At 39.1% G+C, this 22,544-nt stretch overlaps 1 protein-coding gene across 2 annotated transcripts; it reads left to right on the top strand.

The window, feature by feature from the left end:
* LOC111332934 (uncharacterized) lies at nucleotides 1-21,977 on the top strand. Of its 2 annotated transcripts, none has more exons than XM_088759018.1 (28): nucleotides 1-370; nucleotides 1,296-1,418; nucleotides 1,743-1,805; nucleotides 2,100-2,153; nucleotides 3,373-3,444; nucleotides 3,721-3,764; nucleotides 4,094-4,182; nucleotides 4,384-4,472; nucleotides 5,985-6,072; nucleotides 6,161-6,274; nucleotides 6,556-6,666; nucleotides 9,530-9,570; nucleotides 10,525-10,601; nucleotides 10,887-10,959; nucleotides 11,504-11,706; nucleotides 13,122-13,609; nucleotides 14,448-14,817; nucleotides 15,427-15,895; nucleotides 16,223-16,273; nucleotides 16,408-16,494; nucleotides 17,224-17,322; nucleotides 18,011-18,064; nucleotides 18,818-18,907; nucleotides 19,078-19,169; nucleotides 19,247-19,298; nucleotides 19,642-20,402; nucleotides 20,811-20,913; nucleotides 21,354-21,977. In XM_088759018.1, the coding sequence occupies exons 1-28, from the start codon at nucleotides 119-121 to the stop codon at nucleotides 21,507-21,509; spliced, it is 4,365 nt and encodes a 1,454-aa protein (XP_088615144.1). In that variant the 5' UTR covers nucleotides 1-118; the 3' UTR covers nucleotides 21,510-21,977. The 2 variants fall into 2 exon arrangements, with proteins under 2 accessions (XP_088615144.1, XP_088615143.1); XM_088759017.1 differs by having other exon boundaries at nucleotides 5,982-6,072.
* Nucleotides 21,978-22,544: the final 567 nt, after the last annotated feature.

Here is a 22,544-nt window from a genome sequence, read left to right as displayed (position 1 = left end):
GCATCATGGTCAGGGTTGTTCGGAAAATGGCGGAAAACACCTTAGAGCCTTTTGTAACCACTAAGAGAAAATTCGCAAGTATTTAGAATAACGGGCGAACCTCTAGTAGGGTTCAAGAATGCCTAAACCTGAAAGTAATAAGAAACGGAAGAGAAAAAACAAGAAAGATGAAGATCTCACCAGGAAAAGGGGAAAATCGAAAGCAAACGATGAACAGACTAATCTCAGCTGCAGACCACAGGCAGACAGCAGCAGTGTCGCTAATCTGTCTCATGAAGAACAGCAACAGATTGATGATATAGATGAACAGTTGGAGGAAAATGCAGCAAGGAACAATTTAACAACGATCAACGTGAAGAGTATTTTGCACGTACGATTTTTGTCGTATAATGTTTCAACCATTGTATAGTATATGTAGTGTTTATAAACTTTATTCCTAATACTTTCTCCTTTAGCTTTCATTAGTCTCTTGCTATATATTCCTTAATTATACCATTTGTATTTCGTAGAAACATCGAAAAAAATGGTTTTCAGGTCAATTTGTTCCAATGAAGATTGATCAACTTTAGCTACCAATCATTATATTAATTCTCTAATTGGAGACTCAAAAATTTATTCTTTCACAAGCAACTGTCTTCAGGTATTTAAGCAATTGACTGCCATTTCTATCATTGTACTGATGTAATTACTCACTTGAGATGTTTGGAGAACACTCAAACTTTTGTAAATTACTTGCCTCAGCTGGCTTCTGATTTGAATCCAAAGGTTTTTGAGCAATTACTGGGCAATTGTGGCACCTCAGTTATTTTATGTAAATGATTTAATATTACATAAGTGCAAAGCAAAGAAGTTTTACCCCTTTAACTCTTGGAAGTGATTAACCTGTTACTTCTCTCTATGTACATGATACAACAAACAGGTAATGAGAATACTCAAACTTATTGAACACCAAATTCTCATAACCAGTTTACAAGAAAATGTATAGTAGCTAGAGGGGAGAATTCATAATCAGATCTTAGGAGCCAAAGGGTTAACCCATAACATCCAAACATCACCATCCATATTCTCGATACTGTTTTTTTTTACATTAATTTTCCTTTGGTACTGACAAGGAGAATTGGTTTAACAATCAAAGCTTCTTTGGTTGGTGATCATTTCCTTTATTCTCACAATTTTAATGAATAATTCAGCAGTATTACCATAAGGAGAACTTACATGATGGTCACTGTTCGGGTTTTAAAGGGTTCAGAGAAAATTCTTTTATTTGGTTGGTTTTTATGTTCTTATATCCTCAGCATGTTGTATCAGATAAGAGAGTGCTTGCCATGGTGAAAAGTGTGGCCGGTGAATGTGAGAAAGAGGAAAGTGAAGTTACCCCTGGCAGCAGTCCTGGAAACACTGATATAGAACTGGATTTTGTAAGAATTTGAAATAAATTATTGTAATAGATAAGAAAGATGATAAGTTCTGAACTTGAGATTAGATTATGATCTTCTTGTCTTTGACTGGGATAAAATAAAAGGTCTGTCTTGTAGCTTATGAGGAATTTCAGCTTAAACCTTCTGCTTGCAAAATCTCATGCTCTATTACTATTGCCACGGAGAGCTCTATAGTATTTTATGACAAAAAATGAACGTACTAGGTATTGTCTGATAGGTCAATTCAGTTTCAAAATGGATGCTTGAATAGCAATATGTTACTGTCTTCCTGTATACTTACTACTTTTTTATGATGTTTATAAGGAACCAAAAATGACCAGGTCAAAGAGAAAACAGACAAACCAAGGTGATCCAATTGCTGTTTTGGTAAGATATTAATTCAAAGTTTTGAATGAAAAACAATGTATGGCACAAATTTGTTATATCAAGTACCATAAATAGGCAAGAGTTCTTGCTAATTAACCTCTGAAGGCCTTAATTAAATAGGTGTTTTTACACCATAGGAGTCAAGCAAATAAAATTTTGCAATCATATTTTCAGTTGCAAAGTTTGAGTTTTCTAAATTTAGATAAAGATTGCTTTGCATGTTTGGTTTCTACTTTTCCGTGTAAATTGTATGTAAGGTCACAGAAATCTCTCCACTACATTTTTCCCTTACAGGCATCCCAGTCACCAATGAAAGAGTTAAGACCACAGCAGATTTCCAGGAAAAAGGTATGAAATACAAGTCTTAGAACACGTGCTGCAAATAGAATTATTATGGTGGTAAAGGTACTTGTGAAAAATTCTTTGGGGCTGGTATGATATGGCATCTCGTGCTTACAAAGGGACTCATCAGATACTTTACAGAAATTTCAAGCAAACTTGTTGAGCATCACACTCAAAGACAACTTTTCGGCAATTCAAGATATTAGAAGTCTGATCAAGTTATTGTACAGTGTATGTCCAGAAGGATCTTAGCTTCTCTATCCATGAAGATATTGTATTTTTGAAATGTACTTTTAGGTCATGATGGTTAAAAACTGTTTTTGCTTCTTCTTTGTTTCGGATTAACAGTCCATTAGTCCATTACATGCTTGGTCACCAAGCCCTCAAGGATGAGTGAGGTTAAGGGTTACCTTGTCATGATACAGACATTGCTGCTTTTCAAATGTTAATTACTTTGTTATCATGCTAATTAGGTACTGTTTTTTATCACAACAAGATCACCTTCAGCCTTACTCCAAATCAAAGGTTGTAAAATGGGTTATCACTGTTACGGTAACCTCGGCTAAAAAAACAGTTTAAAATCACCTCAACTCCATAAATTATTTAAATTACAACATACAGATATCCCATTGAATTATCTCTTACCAATAGTGTCAGAAAAAAAAGTTATATTATAGTGTTATTCTCCTAATGAGACACATTTTCCATTAATCATGTTCCAGCACTGGCTTGATATCAAGCAAAGCAGGGCTCGACACTAATGGTAGCCCACTAGCCACAGACGAGAAGAAATTCAGTTTTGGCTAGTGGTTTTCAATTTCCACTAGCCAGTTTGGCTAGTAAACAGACTGAAATTGTCCTAACTTCTAAAAGGCATCTAAGATGTCACTAGCCACTTGGCTAGTAAGTTGAAAAGTTAGTGTCGAGCCCTGCAAAGTGTTAACAGTGCAGCATTGTGAAAACATTGGCCAGTGTTTAACTTGTAATCCTGTTAGATTTGCAGCCTTATTAAAGGTCTTAACTTTAATTTCTAATGAAGCACATACATAAATGTCTCCAGAGCAACTTTAATCCAAACTACCCAGATGTGTTCAACAAAAATTTGGTTTAAAGCTGATTGGTTGCTTATAATTATTAAATCTATGGGCGTACAGCAGGAATTTGCTCTTTTGATTCAATGAAACATTGCCCTATTTTCTTTCTATTTTTATTATTTGTTTTTCAGGAGATTCATTTCACAGAGTTGGAACTTCCAGATTCATCATCAGATGAGGAATACAATCCGGATGAGGAAGAGGTAATCAATAAAAGTGCATGTAATCTGCATTTAAGCTGTATATGTATGTAGGAAAGTTCTTTCCTGGTCCAGTATTCTTGTAACAATATTAGCACCACTCAAAATTCATGTCTTGTAGTTTACAGACATAACCACCAACATGGTGCATTGGTAGAACACTTGAAAACTGTTTAATTCATACTTTCTCATGTTCTTATGACATCCCACATGGCTTTTACACATGTACACCAAAAGAAAGTGTGATCTGTTAATTAAGCAAACTTGTTTTTCCTGTAGGATGGAAGTGATGATGACACAAAAAGTTGTGCATCTTTTACAAGGTAACACAATCATCACATGTTTGGCTTATTGTCTACTTTCTTGATCATCCTCAGGCCAACTTTTGCACATGCTTGTGGCTTGAAAATGATTGGTGTCACCTAGAAATATTATAATTATTATTATTATTATTGTTGTTATTAAATAATTATTATTATTATTATTATCAATAATGATATTGATGATAATAATATTACTCTAACCAAGTAGGAAAACAGGATGGCCTAATAGAATATTATTTATTGTAATTCAAGACAAAAAACTTGAGATATTTTAAATAGCTCCATTTTTAGCTATAGCTCCATGAAGTTGTTTGCTGTCTTTATTTTAGCGACCTTGCTTCACCTCAGTTACCTAGTACACCAGAAACGCAAAAAACAAATGATGCAAAGGATAATAACAAACAATCAGGGAAAACAGGTAACATTTTTAAGTTTACACTGACAGGATAAATTTTGTCTTCACAACAAGTTGCACAAATTTCAACAGTCATGTTTTAATTTATGCAATAATTCTATGTATAAAATGATATTTGTTGGCAGCATGTCCCTTTGTGTGTTTGTTGTTTTATTACCCTTGGTAACTCTGATTCTTAACATGTTTATTGCTTTTCCTTCTCAGTGACACGATCATTAAGAAAAAAGCTTTCAGAGGAATCATTCAAAGTTCCTTATCCAGTGGCAGCAACTAACTCAGCCCCAGCTGATGAAGTATGTGATATTGCTTGACATGTTGAGTTAATTTTTTCATAATGTGTACATGTAGGTCTTAAAATTGTATTACTAATTTTATGGCCTAGCCTTATATACCATAATTATTCACAAATGAAGGTCCTCCTAAGGTGAGCGAGCATGGAACATTTTCACCGTTTTTCCCTGGGTTTAAATTAAAAAATGTCGCCTGGAATGTCTGTAAGTTTGGGTAACCAGTGTAAACAGAAATTGGATCGTTTCTGACCGATTGTATATGCAAAATCAATGGGATTTCAACTCATTGCTTTCCCTCACTCAACTGACTCTTAATTTCTTTGTTTGAATTCACGAAGTCTGCTTCAGCTGTAGCTAAGCATAATTATTATTTTCTAAAATTGAAAGCTCCTCATTAAAAAAAGCGATCTCCTTCTGAGCTTCTAAAAGGTGGAGTCTTCTCTTGACTTGTACTATTCATCAGCATCGAGCTCATTTGAAACCACAATGTTCATGGTCCACTATAGAAGTGTTGGTATGAGAAGCTGTCACATCTTCGTCTTCTTCATTTGTGATTAGCTGTTCTAGTTGCTTCCTTTTTTCGGGTATTTGACTTGACCTGTTCAATGGCGGAGTTTGTTTGTGAGGAGAACTTCACCATACAAGCTCTGAAGGAATTATGTCCCTTGCTAAATACATTTTCTTGCTGCTAAGTCCCGTTCTTATTTCATCTTGACCAAAATGAAGCGAGTAAACTCTCTAACGTTGTGGCCCACGTGTACATCTCTTCAGATGTTCTGTATCCCTTGCTTGTGAATGTTTTGATCTTTCAGAAAACAGAAAAACCTGCTTTGTGTACTTTAAAATCAACAGCTCAGACAAGTAATTTGCTATGCTAAATTAAGAAAAAAAATACTCACCAAAAGCTAATAAATCACACCAACTCTGAATTACCCAGCTGCAGCTAAATATTTTTATCAGGTATAATGTCTCGTTTTCACGTTTGGCCACTCACTCAATCCAGGATAGCCACCACTTGTATATATGGTGTATATAGTTAATCCTTAATTTCTATGCATGTAAATGGCAGGGCGAAAATAGATATTTTACTGTGATGTCTAGAAACTTGATTTAAAGGTTGTGTACTGATTACCCCTTTTGTTTGAAGGTTGGGTGAAGATAACTGAAAGCCATTTAAGCCCCCAGCTGTGTATTTTTTTCTCCCAATGTGTGAATAGCAGGAATAAAGTAGCAGGAAATAATTATAAACAAGATTAAACCAAGTCATTGCAGCTGTTTTCTTAATGGGATGTGGGTACACATGGGAGGCTTGCAGGGGCATTGCAATGTACTTAATGCTAAAAGTTCACTGAAGTGGGCTGTGATTTGGTTGCTACTGTGACCTTCTTTTGCAGAGGAGTTTGTTGCTTCCCTTTCTCACTTGTCAATGGCAACTCTGTTGCTTTTGGTTCTACCCTTGTCTTGGCTCAATGGGTTTTATTGTTTACTTTCTTCCTCTTTCTCTGTCTTAAGGAGATTGTTGTTTTAGAAGAAGGTGACTTGATAGCCAAAAGAACTCGTTCCCAGCTGCCACTTGAGGACATACCCCTTGAAAAAATTGAAGGTAATGCTCTGGTTAAATTTGCTCATTGGAATGTCTTGTTCAGTTTAGAGAGACTAATTGACTGACAGTCTTGTGTTGTCATTCATAGCAACATTCCAGCCACCAGACTTTACTGCTGATATGTATGATACAATCCAGGAAGACGATTTAGACTTTGAAGATATAGAATGGCAGAAATGGCTTCAAGGACTAATAAACTCAGGTACAGTGCCTAAACATGCCAGTTTTGTATGTTTACATGGATTGCTATCATTAGTTTCTTTCAATCATAGCAAGAGGATTCTTTGGCCTACTTAAGAGCTTGCTCGTTAAATGAACGCTTAGGCTTTTAGCACTGGCCAGAAACTTTTGGTCTATTCTCTACTGAAATATGCTTGTCCCACTTGGAATCTGCATGAGGCATATCCTTCTGACAAGCTCAAAAGTGTCCAATGTACTGCAACAATGTATTTATGATTTAATTTTTTTTCATTTTAATCCCAGATGAAGTCTGGGGTGAAGAGGATCATGAAGATTCTGAGTACAACTTTATGGCTGAAGATCAAAAGGAAGAAAAAGAGGAATATAGAAATGACAGGGCTGTCAGAATTCCACGTAAGTTATGTTTAAGCTTCTCCCTCAAACCTTCCTTCCTTCTGCCTAAATTTGCTTTAAAAAAGCGATTGGGTAAATGGAGGATAGGCAGAAAGTAACATGAAATGAATTAAAGTAATGACGATAGATTGTTTTCTTTCACATTTAAAAAACGTCAAAAATGGAACAATGTCAAGTACTTAAAGTGCCCCTGAGATCAAAATTTTCGAACATCATTTTTTTCATTGTTGTGTTCAGTGTGTCTCCTTCACCAACTCTGCCAAATTTCAGTCTAGACCGAGCACCATAAATCTCTTTTTTCGGGCCGTTAAGTTCACCTTCATGTTCCAAAAGTCGATCGCAGGACTCAGAAGAAGTGACGTCAAAGGCTCAACGCGAAAATCTCACATGGCAAGATGTCAAGCAAACATAACAGAGTGCTTTACTCTATTCTTACAAAAACTAAACAAAAATGACGAGGCATTGATGCATAATTTAAAGTTTAAGTAATCGTGCAGACTATGCTGCAGGTATTTCTCTGCATCGGAGCCTTGCAAATGGATCAGAGCGGGAAAAACGGATGCGATTTGTGCGAACTCGCCAAGTAAACTTCAATCCTGCAGAAATATTTGTGATCTACTCCGAACACCTCTTGGAGGACTGTTTTGAGAGATCTGTGTACTTTGAAGGATCTAGGCGAAGAATTCTGTCGGGTTCAGTGCCTACCGTTCAAGAGAAGAGACAAGAAAAACCATCCTCATTGCAATCTCGACGAAAGCAAAGGCTACGAACCTCCACGGGTTTTGTCACCTTTACATTTGAGCTGATCAATATCCACCTTTAACAACTCTCTGGCAGAATACCTTACACAAAGGAAAGTACTCGGTGAACATTGTAAATAAGAATGCTAAAACAGCCGAATTGAGGATTGAGATTTCTGACCTCAAAGAGCTCACTTCAATTTATACAAAAGAGATGAAAAATATAATTGTGTGCTCTGACTCTAAAAAAGCTGGCTTTAATATCAGGAAAGCAGAACAAACAGCCTAAGACACAGAGCAGAGAAACACTTTAAAATGTAGGCTTGCAACCCAAAAACCGAGAAAATGAAAATTTCTAAAAAAACCTATCAAACTATCAACCATCTGACAGCCAAGTCAGTGTGCTATCAAAGGGTCTCAACACCCATGACAAACGAATGTAAAATCAGGCCAACTTTTGTGAGATTTATTCGCAAGACGAAAGCTCCTCCGTTTCACAGACAAAACAAAGAACCACTTCTGTTTCATATCAAACTGAATGCTACCGGTTCAGTCTTCTATTGCCCCTCAGAGCTACTTGGAAAATTGTCATAATGCTACTTAGACTGCATCTAAGCCAAGAAATACTTTGAGGTCACGGCTCTAAAAGAGTTGAAACAAACTCTGCTTTAAACCTCACCGAAGCAACACAACAACAGTCATCATGAATAAGACAGAAAAAACAAAAGAGGCCAAAGTGCAACTCAACAATGTAGAGTTCACTTTAAACCTCTCAAAGCACCAGTAGTAAAAAACATGCAAATTATACTATTATAGCATCGGGGGCAAACATGTTGATGGCTTGGAAATGGCTTTCACAAATTCCCAATATCTTCCTTCGGATACACAATCAGCCATTGCCGAAAACTATTTTTACTAATCACTCAATCATTTCTTACAAAAAAGGAAAATCCCTTACGACAAGAAAAAATACAGTTCGAAGGTGATAAAGCGATGCGACCACAAAAGCCACATGGGGAGTCTGTGCTGTTCTGTGTTTATCTTTATTCGCATGGCAAAAATTCATCATTTTTCGGTGCAAAACTATCCACAGAAGCTTCAGATGATTTCTGGGACAATTCATCGTCAGACAAAGTTGACATTTCACAACTGACAGCGAAAAAGTTCTCAAAAAAGCACTATGTGTGATTCTCTATGCAGTGAACAAAGAGAGTTGTGACAAAGCAAAGCATAAGTTTGTTGAGCCTTTGACGTCATGATGACATTTTCTGCTGTACAGTTGCGGGCTCGGCTGGGACATGTTTTCATCAATGGCGGACGATTTTTGGACGACTTTGAAGCAGTAAGAATTGGTCATCGAAGGTTTGTTTTGAGTTTTTAATAGCAAAAAAGGTCTTAACTTGACCCAATTCAACATTGTGTAAACAATTTAGGCCAAAATAAAATGGTCAGTTTTCGTCTCAGGGACACTTTAAAAGAAGAACAACACATTTGAAAAGAGCTCTGTAATGTACTTTGACAACGGGCTTCCAGCTATTTAGGGTATCCTTGGAAGGTAAATGTCTTGAGGGGAAAACCACAAAGAGGTTGGAAGAATTTTCAGTGCATCTTACTTATAATATTATAATTAATTTGGGTTAAACTTAGGTCAGTGCAAGGATTGAGTCAGCTTGTGTAGCTGGTGGTTTTTTGGCACCTGCTACACTGCTCCAATTTCTCATAAATCAACCAGATATGCATGTGAGTTCTCAAAGCCTTTAGGTAGGACATGCATGATGTTTTTTAGCATTTTTCAGGCTAGCATGAAGGGCAAGTAACATGTAACATAAACTGTTTTTGAAAACTTCTTTTCTCACTCATGACTTGCTTAGGTTATTTGAAATCCAGCTTTTAGGGGTATATCTAGTGAGGAAGATGGTAAGAAAATTTGTCTGCCCAGCAAGGAATTTTACTTGCCCAAGACAATTACTTGACAGATGTTTTTTTATCCTTTTTCAAGTCCTGTGTTCATGTAGTGAGGTAATTTTTTATTCAGAATTGTTAAAAAACATGGGAATAGAAGTTTCCAATGTCTTCCAATGTCAATTTTTAAATGGTAGTGCATGTATTTTGGTGATTTTCAGAGAAGGAAGTAAATGAGTTATTTGAAGAACTGCTGAAAGATGTGAGTAAACAAGTCATGTAATATTGGAGTCCTTTAACCAGAAAAATTATTTATGACTTATAAAGAGCCGTGTGATACTTAACTGGCTTGGCCTGTACAGTGTTTTTAACTATACTGACTGGAGTTGGTACTAGTGTAAAGTGGTGCAGCTCGTGTGATACTTAACTGGCTTGGCCTGTACAGTGTTTTTAACTATACTGACTGGAGTTGGTACTAGTGTAAAGTGGTGCAGCTCATTGTTCGTGACTGGAGTTTTGTTGTGCTTTCATTTAATGTTACAAAATGGAAACAGTCCTCTTTTCAAAACAAAGACTTCATATGGCCATACATCTCTTCAGTACTAGATCACAGATGATGTCAAAATGTGGTAACAACAAAAGAGTGGCCATGAGGTGCAGCCAAGTGTCACTGATGTTTTTGTCAGAATTTGTGAGCGTGACTGGGTGTGACGTATTGATGTACTGGTGCATAGCCTTATGGGCAGTGTGACCTCCTACTTTTGTTTTTTTTTTTTTTTTAAAGAAATCCTCACTCATGTTGTGTTTGCAAGCACAATCCTAAGTTGTAAGATTAAATGTTCATATTGGAACCTTGATTGGACCTAAACTACTTTCCAACAGATCTTACCACATTTTGACATCACCTGTGATATGATACACAACTGACCCAGACCAACATGGAATCCTTTTTGTTTTATATGATAAGAGGTGAAATGTTGTTAATGGTGATGTCCTATATAGATCTGTCCTCCAATGGATCAAAATTAAGAACCAATCAAAGTGGGTGTATAATTCAGCTTATGATGATTTCTACCCCATTCCTTTATGCACTTTGCAAGTGCTAATTCATTTACTCTTAAGAAGTAAAGATACATCTCCCTGATTCATTTGACTATGCTTTCAGAGAAGATGTAGGTTTTTTTTTTTATTTGTTCTTCTTTGAATGTATTTAAAGTATGACAACTTTGAAGATGCACACTGTTTAGATGAGGAGGGTGAAGATATCAGTTATCTAGAACTGCTTAACATCAGGTGTGTTTCAAATCTGATATTATTTTCTACAAATACCATTCAGTGCATTCTTATCTTCCTTTCCATTGGTGGAGAGTTCCTCACATGACCTGTCTATAACTGCCTTTAAACAATAGTCTGATAATGTGTAACATCATTTGTGTTTTGGTGTATATGAAACTTTTTCCATGAGTAGTTTTTCTTCATCCTTTTTACCTTGTCTTACTTCTCCAAGTGATCTCTCTCCCTGTAACTGCACTGAGGTTAAATTCTTGCTTCATATTTGAAATCATTTAATATCTACAGGACCTCTACTGAGGAAAATGTGAAATTATTCAACACTCAACAGTTGGAGAGACTAACTGAGCAACTGCAACAGGTAGGCTACATTATCATGCTACAGTTACATCTTGTTGAACTATCCTGGAGAGGCAAAGTCATTCAATTGTCTGGTGAAAGTTATGGCTTCACATGGGTTGTTTGGTGGCAAAATCAGAAGAGAAGCCACTATTGAAGAAGACCATCCTTCCATTGGCTCAAAGGTTTATTTCTAGTGCTCTAGGGTATACTTTTAGCAGTCTTGAAACAGTTTTTTGGGGGCCAATATTTGAGGTGTGGCTGAATGGGTTGGATACACTGCAATCTACAAAAAGCCTCTGCACCATATCCAGATTTCCCCGAGGTATTTTACTTACCCTCCCTCCCCCCCCCCCCCCCCCCACAGAGATTCATATTTCAGGTTAGGAGAGCCCAAAAGGGTTTGCAGAGAAGTACAGAAATAACGAGAATTTTAACAGTCTGTTGATGATAATTAATGTGAATTGTCATAATTATGATTCTCTGTCCCTTTGGGTCATGGCTCTGGATTAAGAAATTATGCAAAAGCTTGCTGTAAAAATTGACTTTCAATTTCTTTTTTCCAGCATTTGCAACTCCTGACACAGATAAACCTGATGGCCCGTGAAGACGAGAGCCTGCATAAAGAGGCTGAGCTAACTCGCGAATATGTCAACGAACTGAAAGGTTTCCAAGACAGAGCATCCAATGCACAGCTCATCAGAGGATTAGGAGATGGCATTGTACATACTTCAGCATTTACCTTCTCAGGACTGGAAGAAGCTGTTGAGTAAGGCATTTAGTTTAGCCCTTAACCTCCCTAAAGTGGTTGAATATACCTTGTTATGTTTTAAAGGCAGTCATCACTGTGTGAATATGCTTGTAGTCTTGTTAGTGGAGGTTTATTGTATGGCACGTCTTTAATCAAATATTTGTTGATTATTGAAGTAAAAGGTCAGGTCAGGTCAGGTTACGATCCTGAAGGCCTCCACTGTCAGAGCTTTTCCTGGTTTCAAGAGTATGAAGTGATTACTTAGTTCTTATTAACCGAGCGGGAGGTCTGTCTGGGAGAATCTTGACCAAGGTGGCCAGTACAGACCGAATGCAGTGAGGTTTTTACAGCAACCAAGGTCAAGGTTCTCCCATACAGACCGACCTAGCTCGGTTAATAAGATGTTTATTATATGGCTGTGTCTTATATGCCAATTTTTTATATTCTTTTGTACCTTTTTTTTCTAGACTGGTCTAGATGCCGGTCTAGATGGATAAATCTAGACCGCTTTCAGTATTGATTTCAGCCAATCAAATTCGTGAATTCAGTAGTTCCCAGTCATTGTGAGACACAGCCATATAATAATGTGGAGTATTGCTGGACATTATGCCAGTCCATCACAGGGTTATCCTCCAGCACTACTTCAGACTTCCCCAGATCTTAGTGGATTTGGACTCTTCCCCCCCCCCACACACACACACACACACACACACGCACACGCACACGCACACGCACACGCACACGCACACGCACACGCACACACACACACACGCACACGCACACACATACATACACACACACGCACACACATACATACATACATTTGGATCCACCTGACGGAGGATCTAAACTAAATCTGCTGTGACACTGGTACCTGGGGAGTGTTTCTCTAAACACCCGGCAAGAGCTTGTAAAGAAGATTTTTCTCAGCCGTGTTTTATCCAAGATGTAGAAATGTACATTTTGCATTTACGAGGAGAGGAAACAGGTTGGGCTGATGTTTAACCAAAGCTCGCTTTATTATTTCTTTGAATAAGATCTTAAAATATTACTTCGGGCCCGTGAATTCAATGGGCCTACCGAGAAACGGGCCCGTGGGCCGGGAGACACCCTGTGAGAGTAAAGAGTGTTTTTACCCTGGACATAACAAAGTAACCGGCTCACAACTCGAACCCACTCCTTTCGAGCCAGTTTCAAGTGCACTAACCGCAAGGCCACCGCGGTTATTATATACAAGTCGTTGTTAAGTAAGCAAGGAGGGTACTGCGGTGAGAAACATTCGGCTGTCAGAAAGGGAAAGTGTAACATTTTTGTAACCTGAGTTGTTGGTGTAAAGTAAAACCAACGTTCTTTACTACCTTCCGTAGGGATTAAAACAATAATAGTCAAATAAAGCTAAAGTGTAGATTTTTTTTACATGTTATTTGTTCTAGAATTGTTAACAGCGCCTATGTTCCGAAGCGAAGAAATCCAAGTCCTCGAAAATGTAACGTACCCAAAAAAGATGGCGAGGGCATTGCTAAGACGGTCAGGCGCTCGAAACCTCTCACGGACGATCTTCTCCCACCGCCATCAGAAACCAACATCCAGATGATGGCCACTTATAATAGTGTGTTCCATTTTGTTGAGCTTCTTCCCCATCATAACCTGTTACCAAGAACGGGTGACACGCCCAAGCAGCTCAATGGACTCAGGGTGAAATTCTCAGACGCCGAAGACAACCTTTTGGCTTTGGGTATGAAGCAACACGGTAAAAAGTGGGAGCTTATCCAAGAACACCTGTTGCCCATCAAGAGTCCAAAACAACTGCAGATTCGCTGCAAAAATCTGCTGTCGGCCCGCGCGCCAGAGAACATTGTCAAGTACTACCGTAGGAACAAAGTGCTGTGGGAATTTCCCACTAAAATCAGAGTGTCTCCAGGTAAAATTTTTGGTCTTTCCGTAGTAGTGCATTGCACATCTCTACTGTGCATATATTCACGCGTAAAGCTCAACTTTTTTCAAAGTCGCCATTTGGCGACCTAAAATAAGAAAATGGTCGCCAGAAAAGAAAAAAAAAAACTCGTTGAAACTCGTAGTAAACAAATGGAGAATTTCTAACTTCTTGCTTCTCGACATGCCTTTGTAATCGAGTTGAGTGTGCTGTAGTTGGCTTAATAATTTCTGTGAGCGAGGTAAATCCTATTTGCTTTGTTGATCAATACTGCTGGATTCCTGCTTATCCCGGTTCCTCTCGAGAAATTTTCTATTGGATGTCGAAATTAATCCTGGATTTGGTTGGTTTTAATTCGCTACGCTCTTTGATTGGTCAAGAAATTTTGCGTCTCTCTCTCTGAACCAATCAAATGCAATACTAAAACTTAGTACGACTGGGTCACTCCCGTTTTTCCGCGCTTTGGTTTGCTTGTTTTTACTTCGAGCTCTTATTGGCTCTTCATGAGGTATACCTCTCTTTTGATTAGCCCATGTGATTACTTTGGTTTTGGGTTTTCCTATTGCTATTCCTCCTGGAGGGGATGTCATTGCATTGCAGGTAGCTAGCCACTCAGCAATTGCTGTTACCCCTCTATTCTTCTGAGTTGAGAAAGGCACTGTTTGAGAAGATTATGCAACAGAACACAGAGACCTGGGCGAGGTTGAAACCCAGACCTTTCAATCCAGAGTCTGGCGTGCTAGCCATTGGGTCACTTTCTTTGCGTTTCCCACATTCTGCCGGCAACGCTAGCTGCGATGTTTATTATTTGACATTATTTTTGCAGAACCAAGCAGCCGTCGACCGCGTGGGAGGGAGTCAGTGGAGCCTGAATGGCTGATTAATTATAAAAAGAAGCAGAAGGAGCGACGGGAAAATCAAGAGAGGATGGAAGCCCTGGCCATTCAACAGAGTCTGGAAGGTGCAGCCTATGGTCGACCAATCGCACCCAAACTCACCGGGGGAACGTGTGCTCTGGCGTTACCGACTGTCTCGTCTGCTGGAGAACAGAGGAAGGTGACTTGGGTGGCCATACCTAAGAGTATCAGCCCATGGAATGTAGTGACACCAATGAAACCACTTGAAGATGTGTCTAAGGGTGGAATTGTTTTGCCTGAAACCAACGTGACAAGTGCTCGTACATCTCCAGACGTTAGGTAGGTATTATGTAGTTGTTAAGGTTCATCATTCCTTTCTGTATCCCAAGAACATTTCTGAGTAAAACGTTGTAGTAATTGTCAAAGAAGGATTCGTTAAAATGTCACTTTTTTTCTGGCCCTTTTGTGGTTTTGCCGCTGAGGACCCCGGGCTTCGGTACTTTTTTAGCGGCCATCTAGGTTTTGTTATGTTTTGAGTTCGAAATAAATCATTTTATTCGATGAGTTATTCCTGCTTATTCGACTGTTCTGCTATCGAGAACAGTAATGATAAGTCGCAGATTTGTCATTATTCCCAACTGATGGTTTTGTTAAGGTGTCGGGAATGTATTTGCCCTCACCTTTCTCATGGTAGTAGAGCAGGGCTCGAAGTTAACTTTTTAGTGCACTTGCAAAGTTTTGCTAGTAAGATTTTTTTCCACTCGCAAACCGGTGAGACCACTAGTAAATTCAACGCCACTGGCACAAGCCAGGTAATTTGTGTGTGTGTGTGTGTTTTGGGCACGTTTCCACTCACTACTCTTACTACAATGGACTCCTGATTTATGTTGGTCTTTTTCTGCCATCTCTTAGTTACAACATTTATGTGTTTTGTCGATTTTATTACAGTATCTGCCATGAGAGTGTTTGTAAAACAAGTGAAAATCACGCGCCGTCCCCAGCCGTAACAGAAGAAGCAGAAGTCATTGATGATATCATGAAAACCACTTCACCAATGAACGAGGAAACTATTGAACATGCACAAGGACAAGAAACAAGTGTTCCTTATGCAGAGAGTGATCCTAAGTCTGTTGGTACCACTACAAATGTCACAGAGACTAAAGAAAGTAACAAAGAGAATGACCTGAAAGACTCAACGGAGAAGGCAATTACGGAGACTTCAACCAACAAGCCTGCTACAGCATCCAAGAACAAGACATCACGTGACAAAAACGGAGGTGGCATGGCAGGTAGTCGCGTGACGTCAAAGTCACAAATCTCTGATAGCGGAGGAAATTCAGTTGGAACGTCGCGTAAACCAACATCAAATTCACAGGCGAGCTTGGCAGGAAATTATATTCTGGAACCTGATCCAAAGGTAAAAATAACGCTGACAATGTTGTGTTTACTTTGTATACTTTAAAGGCGGGCGGTCGGGAAGACTTTTTGCATTTGGCCGCTAAATCTTACCATCCATGACCTGCACGGAAAGGTTTACCAAAGCATTGTTCGCACCAAAGAGGTCTCATTTGAAATCCTTCCTTAGTGTTTGTTTTCAGGAGAGCAACAGATCGTAGGCTGGAACACTGATGCCTTTTAGAGGTCTTTAATTCTCTTTTGCCCTCAATAGCGAAAGAGTGGAATGAGCAGAATGTACTCATCTGTGTCCGAACTTATGTGAGATTTATTTTTGTTTTAATTTCAGGTCATAAATCGAGCGCATGCATTTGCAGAAAGTTTTTTAGCCAAAGTCAAGGTGAGAGTGAGAGGATGTAGACGATCCTCTGTTTGACACGACGTATTCTTTAAGTGGATGAAAAAAATATCGCTGTCCTTTTAATTTTCCTCCCGCAGAATAGGCGATAAAACTCTCTTTCTTGTTTATTTTAGAAACAGCTCGCGGATGATTCGAAAACTTATGAGGAATTCCTTAGGACACTTGCGACGTCTTCTGCTGAGCAATGCTCACCAGTCGAGGTATGCTTCTCTGTGCACCGCTTAGCTAACAAAGAACCGTTGTTGTTGTTGTTGTTGGCTTGACTTCGCGAACGAAGATTAAAAAGGTTGTCCAAGTTGACATCGGCTGCAGGCACGTTCGTGGCTGACCAGACCGATGCGCGAAAGGCAGATCCGCGGGCAGTATCTGTAGAGAAAGGTGGTGTCAGGAGTGAAGGTGGAGGCGGCGCGGGCTTTCCTCCTCTGACACATGTCTTTAAGTACCTCACGTCTATCCTTCTCAAATTGAGCAGTGGCTTGGTTGATTGTGTGGCGTCAGGTACCACGGTCTGTAGCCAGGTCATACCACTCTTTGGTCGACGTTGCAGGTGCTGAGTGACTTCTTTAGGCTGTCCTTGAACCTCTTCTTTGGAGCCCCTCTCTCACGATGTCCGGTTGAGAGTTCACCGTACATGACAATCTTAGGTAGGCGGTGGTCTTCCATTCGGGAAACATGACCAGCCCATCGGAGCTGGTGCTTCAGGATCATAACAAAGAACCATAAAGCGCACATAAAACCGTTGGTTGCGCAGGCTCCATGATCAGTATCAATCTACAGTAGTGTAAAAGCGTTGAGCTGTTATTTATATTGTGGTGCATGCGAAAATTACTTGAATTGGTCAGTGAAAGAAAAAAATTGCTTGAATCAAAGCGACAATTCTCTTTCCTTCAGTTTTTCTTGATTTTTCTCATATCAGTATTTTCGTCCAGCTGTATAGGAGGATTGGTGTAGTCCTGGCTCAGTATCCGAGTCTTGTGGGGGATTTTGTAGGATTTTTGGAACCTCACCAAGCGGTGGAAGCAGGCGTGGTGAGTTAGACATTTGATTTTTACGGAAAACTAACGACGCAGCCACGACTTCGTTTATTAACAGTCTCGTCTTCATGGTTGTTATTTAAGGTTGCTAAGTGGGAAACACCTTGCCGTGGCCCTACACTTTACGCGCGGGTTTCTGTCGAGAGGTCTGGGTATGAGTTGTGGCAGGGTCATTTTGGCAGACTGTTAAGGTAACCTGGCAAACTGTCAAGGTTACCTTGCAAATTGTCAAGGTAACCTAGCAGACTGTCAAGGTAACCTGGCGGGCTGTCAACGTAACTTGGCATATTGTCAAGGTAACCTGGCAAACTGTCAAGGTAAACGGCAGACTGTCAAGGTAACCCAGGAAATTGTCAATATAACCAACCTAGTAGACTGTCAAGGTAACCTGACAGACTGTCGAGGTAACCTGACAGACTGTTCAGGTAACCTGGCAGACTGTTAAAGTAAGCTGGTATACTGTCAAGGTAACCTGGCAAACCGTCAAGGTAACCTGGCAAACTGTCAAGGTAACCTGGCAAACTGTCAGGGTAAACCTCAGTTGTATGGGCCACTTGGTTTGAGTGCGCAACTTATTGATATAAAGAGCCGCATATTCTAACTGATTCGACAACGTTTTTGGTGTGTTGTTTTCGACTTATGACCAGTTCTTATTCATATATTTGTCTGATTTTGTTTTCAGTTTATGGCAAACTTGGAGTTTGTGAGGGCCAGGACATTCCTAAGAAAGTTAGAGGTATCTCCAAGTTGATATTTTCCTCGCTTGTTACTACATGTTTTGTTTGAAAAGGAACTGATACGTTGATCGGAGAAATTCTTTTAGATATTTAGATATTTTAATAGGAGTAAAAATTTATTTTTATGTTAAGGTTTATAAAAGCCTAGAACGTCCGATACTCGATTATTGCTCTCCAGTTTGGTGTCCGCACCTTAAAAAAGACTCAAACACCCTGGAGAAGATACAACGTAAAGCATCCAAATGTGCGCTTGGAAAAATTGGGCAAGATATGACCTACGAAGAGCGCCTAAAACTTCTTAAATGGCCAACACTTGAGCAAAGAAGATTATTCTCGTCAGTTACCGAGTGCTATAAGACAATAAATAGACTTAATCCCTCGGCATTTTTCACGTTTGCACATGATTTTCGGCCTTTAAGAGCCAATCACCGTTTCAAACTTAAGTTTGCATCAGCAACCTTAAATAGTTTCAAATATTCATTTTTTTTTATACGTATAATTGATAGTTGGAATAATCTGCCAAAGGAAATCGCTGAGGCGGAAAATTTGAATATTTTTAAGAACAGACTGAGAAGTCACCTCGTAAATTTTGCTAGTGAACGCCAAGTTCTTATTTTTGATGTATTATATATATAGTTGTATCTTAATTAATGTCATAATCTATTTTGTTATCAGGAGATAAACTAGAAATGGATAACCTCTTTTATCTCCTTTTCACTTTTTATTGATTGTGAATAAATATTTATTATAAGGTGCACTTCCAGCGGAGTCCTTCCCAGTTCAGGAAGATTATCAACGCTTTTGATTCCTGGAATAAGAGGTCGGCGAAAAATCCTTTGGAGGTACAGAAAACTAAACTACTTTGCTTTGGAGAGTTATTTATTAACCAAAATTAGGCTACTTTGTCCACGATGTATTATGAACTAGCCCTTATGCAGTCTCGTGTAATATGTCACCCAGATATGGTAAATATTAGAGGAGGTGTCATGCGATATCTTTTTAATCGTTTCAGTTACAACAAATCATTATTCCGATGTTAAAAGGACAGGTCCATCTTATTGAAGAATTCTACTCCTTTTTCGACGACTATAAACCGCCCGTGTGGTAAGCGATGGTATTACCCTGTATTTTCTATTTTAACCTTAAAAAAATCTTGACACATTTTTCTTTTCTTCCCATAGTTCCGACGACGATTTTGAGGAAATTGAATTCGGAAGTGGAAGTGAACCAGAGGTATTATCAAGAGTTTTTATGATTTCAAGCAAAAAAAATTGTTGAATTTGAGGGTTTTTCGTGAATTGTAATTCTAATTTTGTTATTTATAAAGTACCCAATAACAGTTGACGAGGATCAACAAACTTATGATTTAGGGGGTTTCATCTCCATTTAGAATCAAATTCTCTAAACCATTTTTTTAATGGAATATATAGTACTTAGAAGGGAGTATTTGAATTCAGATCTCAGGAAAGAGAGAGCCTCTCCAACCATCCACTGAAGGGACATGTCTTATCCAGAAGGACGACTAATGCCTCTTCAAGAGTAAAATTAATAATACAGTCTTGCTTTGTTTCCTAAGGTGGATGACTTTGAGGAAGTAGTTATACCATGCTTTGTGGAACCTAAGAAAATCAAAGGCAGACCAGCCAAGGGAGACACCCAGCCAAAAAACTCGAACACAAGAAAGGCTAGAAAACCTTGTGCGACGACGAAAGGAACAAAACAGCAAGGAACTGTAAACAAACAGATGGGGAACAAAAATAAAGTCAGTCAAGCAAAAACGAGCAACACAGGAGGAAAGGAACTGTCAAAGGCGGAAGGAAAACATGACAATCTTACAGGGAAAATACTAGGGGATGATGTTGCGAAAAACATAAAGACTTCCTTTGAAGTGTCAGCAAATATAGACTCGGCTGAGGATGGGAGTGGAGTGTATGAACAGAGAGCGGAAGTGAACGCACTTGAAGCGCCCCTTTCTGTCACCACATCGCTGCAATCGGAGACTAGCAACGACAGCTATCGCGGAGAGGAGGGAAGCTCTAATCATCCGGACTCTATAAACCTCGAACATGAAGTACAAGGTGAGCGGAGAACCTCAGATAGTGAGGAACAAGAGGATGATGGGAATTCCGACATAGAGCATGATGGATACGAAGAAGATGACGATGACGACTTTATTTATGGTGACGAAATCGATGGCGACGTCATCAAGAGTGACGTAGACGCCGAGGCAAGTGGATGCGATAGTGACGCTGCAAATGTTGTGTCTGGTAGTGCTGTGGTGCCAGCTAAGAATCTTCAACGCAGTCAAGACGGACAAGTGGTCCTGCTGTGGACAAGGTGAGTTATTTCTGTTCTTTGTCAGTTGTATCGTAATGCATTCATTAAATTTGAGGGTAGAGTTTCTTGAAAACTTGTTTCTTAGCCCTTTTCCATTTTCCTTTGGCATCGAACGGATTGAGACCCAGGGGTTTTAGACTAAAGAGAACTTTAATCATTTTCCTCGTCCAATCGGTTGCAAGGAATGGTTGAGAGTCCTATGAAATCTCAAATGTGATTAAGGAACAGGATGCATATCTCTCCTTTGAACTAGTTTAATCCAGTCTTCAACTCACGACCCACTAGCAATTTCTTTTCCTACGCTGGCGGTTATTGCTATCAGGGTGCTTACGCTGTTTATCGTTCACTTTACATTTAGAGAGTGAAATACTAGGAAAGATTGATCTTATTTTCGTTTTCTTTCTCTAGGGAGAACGACAGATTGATATTACAGACGTGCCAAAAGATGGGTGCTAAATCTGAAACTTTCGAACATATTGCAAAGGAATTAGAAAAGAAATCTGCAGATGAGGTAGGTGTGCAATTCTCCTTCACCATTCAATCACTGAGGACCAAATAAAAACAACGTATTTAGTTTACCAGAAAAAAGACGAAATATTTTCAAGGTTAATTTGATTTTCGAGTTACAGCACAGTAACTGAAATCGCAGGAAGTAATGCCTCACCATCCAAAAGGGCTGACCCAGTAACAAGGCCAATTAACAATGGCAATTAAAAGACAATCTACAACAATCAACGAGTATTGACACAGCATCTGTAAGCATGGCATCCCAGTCATACACAGCCGCTCTTAGTCTTGTCACGTAATCATTCTTCTCTATCACGCTTTCGAAGGGAGGAAAATTGCGTGACAATCCTAAGAAGGTCCGCATAGGGGACTACACTCATCGAATGCAGCAAAGTTTTAAGTTACCATTGTATGCTGACCATTCTATTGTACTAATAATTGCAGGTGAAAAAGCGGTTTATGGATCTACTGAATCTCTACAAGGCTAGCAGTGGAGAAGGAACCAGAGAATCAACAAACGACGATTCTTGTAGCGAGGAGGAAGAAGATGAGGACAGCGAAACTGTCGGTGAATCAGAGGGAGAACAGCCCCGCGACTAGTGGTGTCACGCTTGGATTTAGTAATGCAATTGAAAGAAGAATTTCGTCACGCAAGACGATTTTGTTGAGTTGGCAACCATCTTATAATGTAATGTGTCACGGAGATTAAGCCAGTGACAAGAATGTAAAATACTAGAATAATTCTTAGTTTGGTTAAGCTAAGAAATATTTCAAAGAAGTCGGACAGAAAAGGAATACACGTGACGAATAAGTTTACTGTACGGGTTTTAATAAGTATGTCCTTATTAATTGAATGTGAGAATGTAAATGTAATTTTTATCATTTGAATCAGACTGCAATGCAGATAATTTTGGACAATTTGAAATTAAAAAACAATACGGGAATAGTTATAGTTTAATCCAAACAAAAATATAATCACTGGTGAGAAGTGAAAAAATTGTTGTCGAAGTTCCCACCAAATTAATATCCAAAAAAATGGCCGTGAATAAAGTCAGTCATGATTTTAAATGAGAGGAGTTTCCTTTGACCTCCGGATGAAAATCAAGTAAAGAATGGCTCTTTACGCATACGTTCTTAATGTTCTTGTGAAATTTTTGTCAGGATAAATAGTGAAGATGCATGAAAATGTAGAGCAGGCTTTGAAGAGGTTTAGAGAATAAGCCGTCCTTGTTCCTCTATTAGGCGTGGTCGAGTCTCTTGTTCAGTGGAGACGGGTGAAAGTGGCGGTTGTCAGGGAAACAGAATACCATTCTCCTTTGCTCATATTGATCACGAGCTGGGTACAGGCGCAATATCCGGAAGTGCAATTGACTTACAGATGTAAAATACCGGGTGGTTTCAACGATCACAACTGAAAAAGTCGGTCGCAACTTTGCACCTGATTGGTTGAGGGGTTAGCACGTGTGTATTTTAGGCCAATGCCGGCGAGAAGTATAGGCAAATAATTGTAATCCTCTAATGATACCTTTCCCCCCAGAAAACCGCCCCAACAGCACACTTACGAAAAGCTTGGCTCTCGCCTCTGTCTTTTCAAATGTAACTCATTTTGGCTGATTTTCGGTGTACAGTTTAAAG

The sequence above is a fragment of the Stylophora pistillata genome, chromosome 4 (genome assembly GCF_964205215.1).
Source record: "Stylophora pistillata chromosome 4, jaStyPist1.2, whole genome shotgun sequence".
Taxonomy (NCBI): Eukaryota; Metazoa; Cnidaria; class Anthozoa; order Scleractinia; family Pocilloporidae; genus Stylophora; species Stylophora pistillata.
Note: the sequence above shows the minus strand (reverse complement) of the source record. Positions and strands in the feature narration are given on the sequence as shown.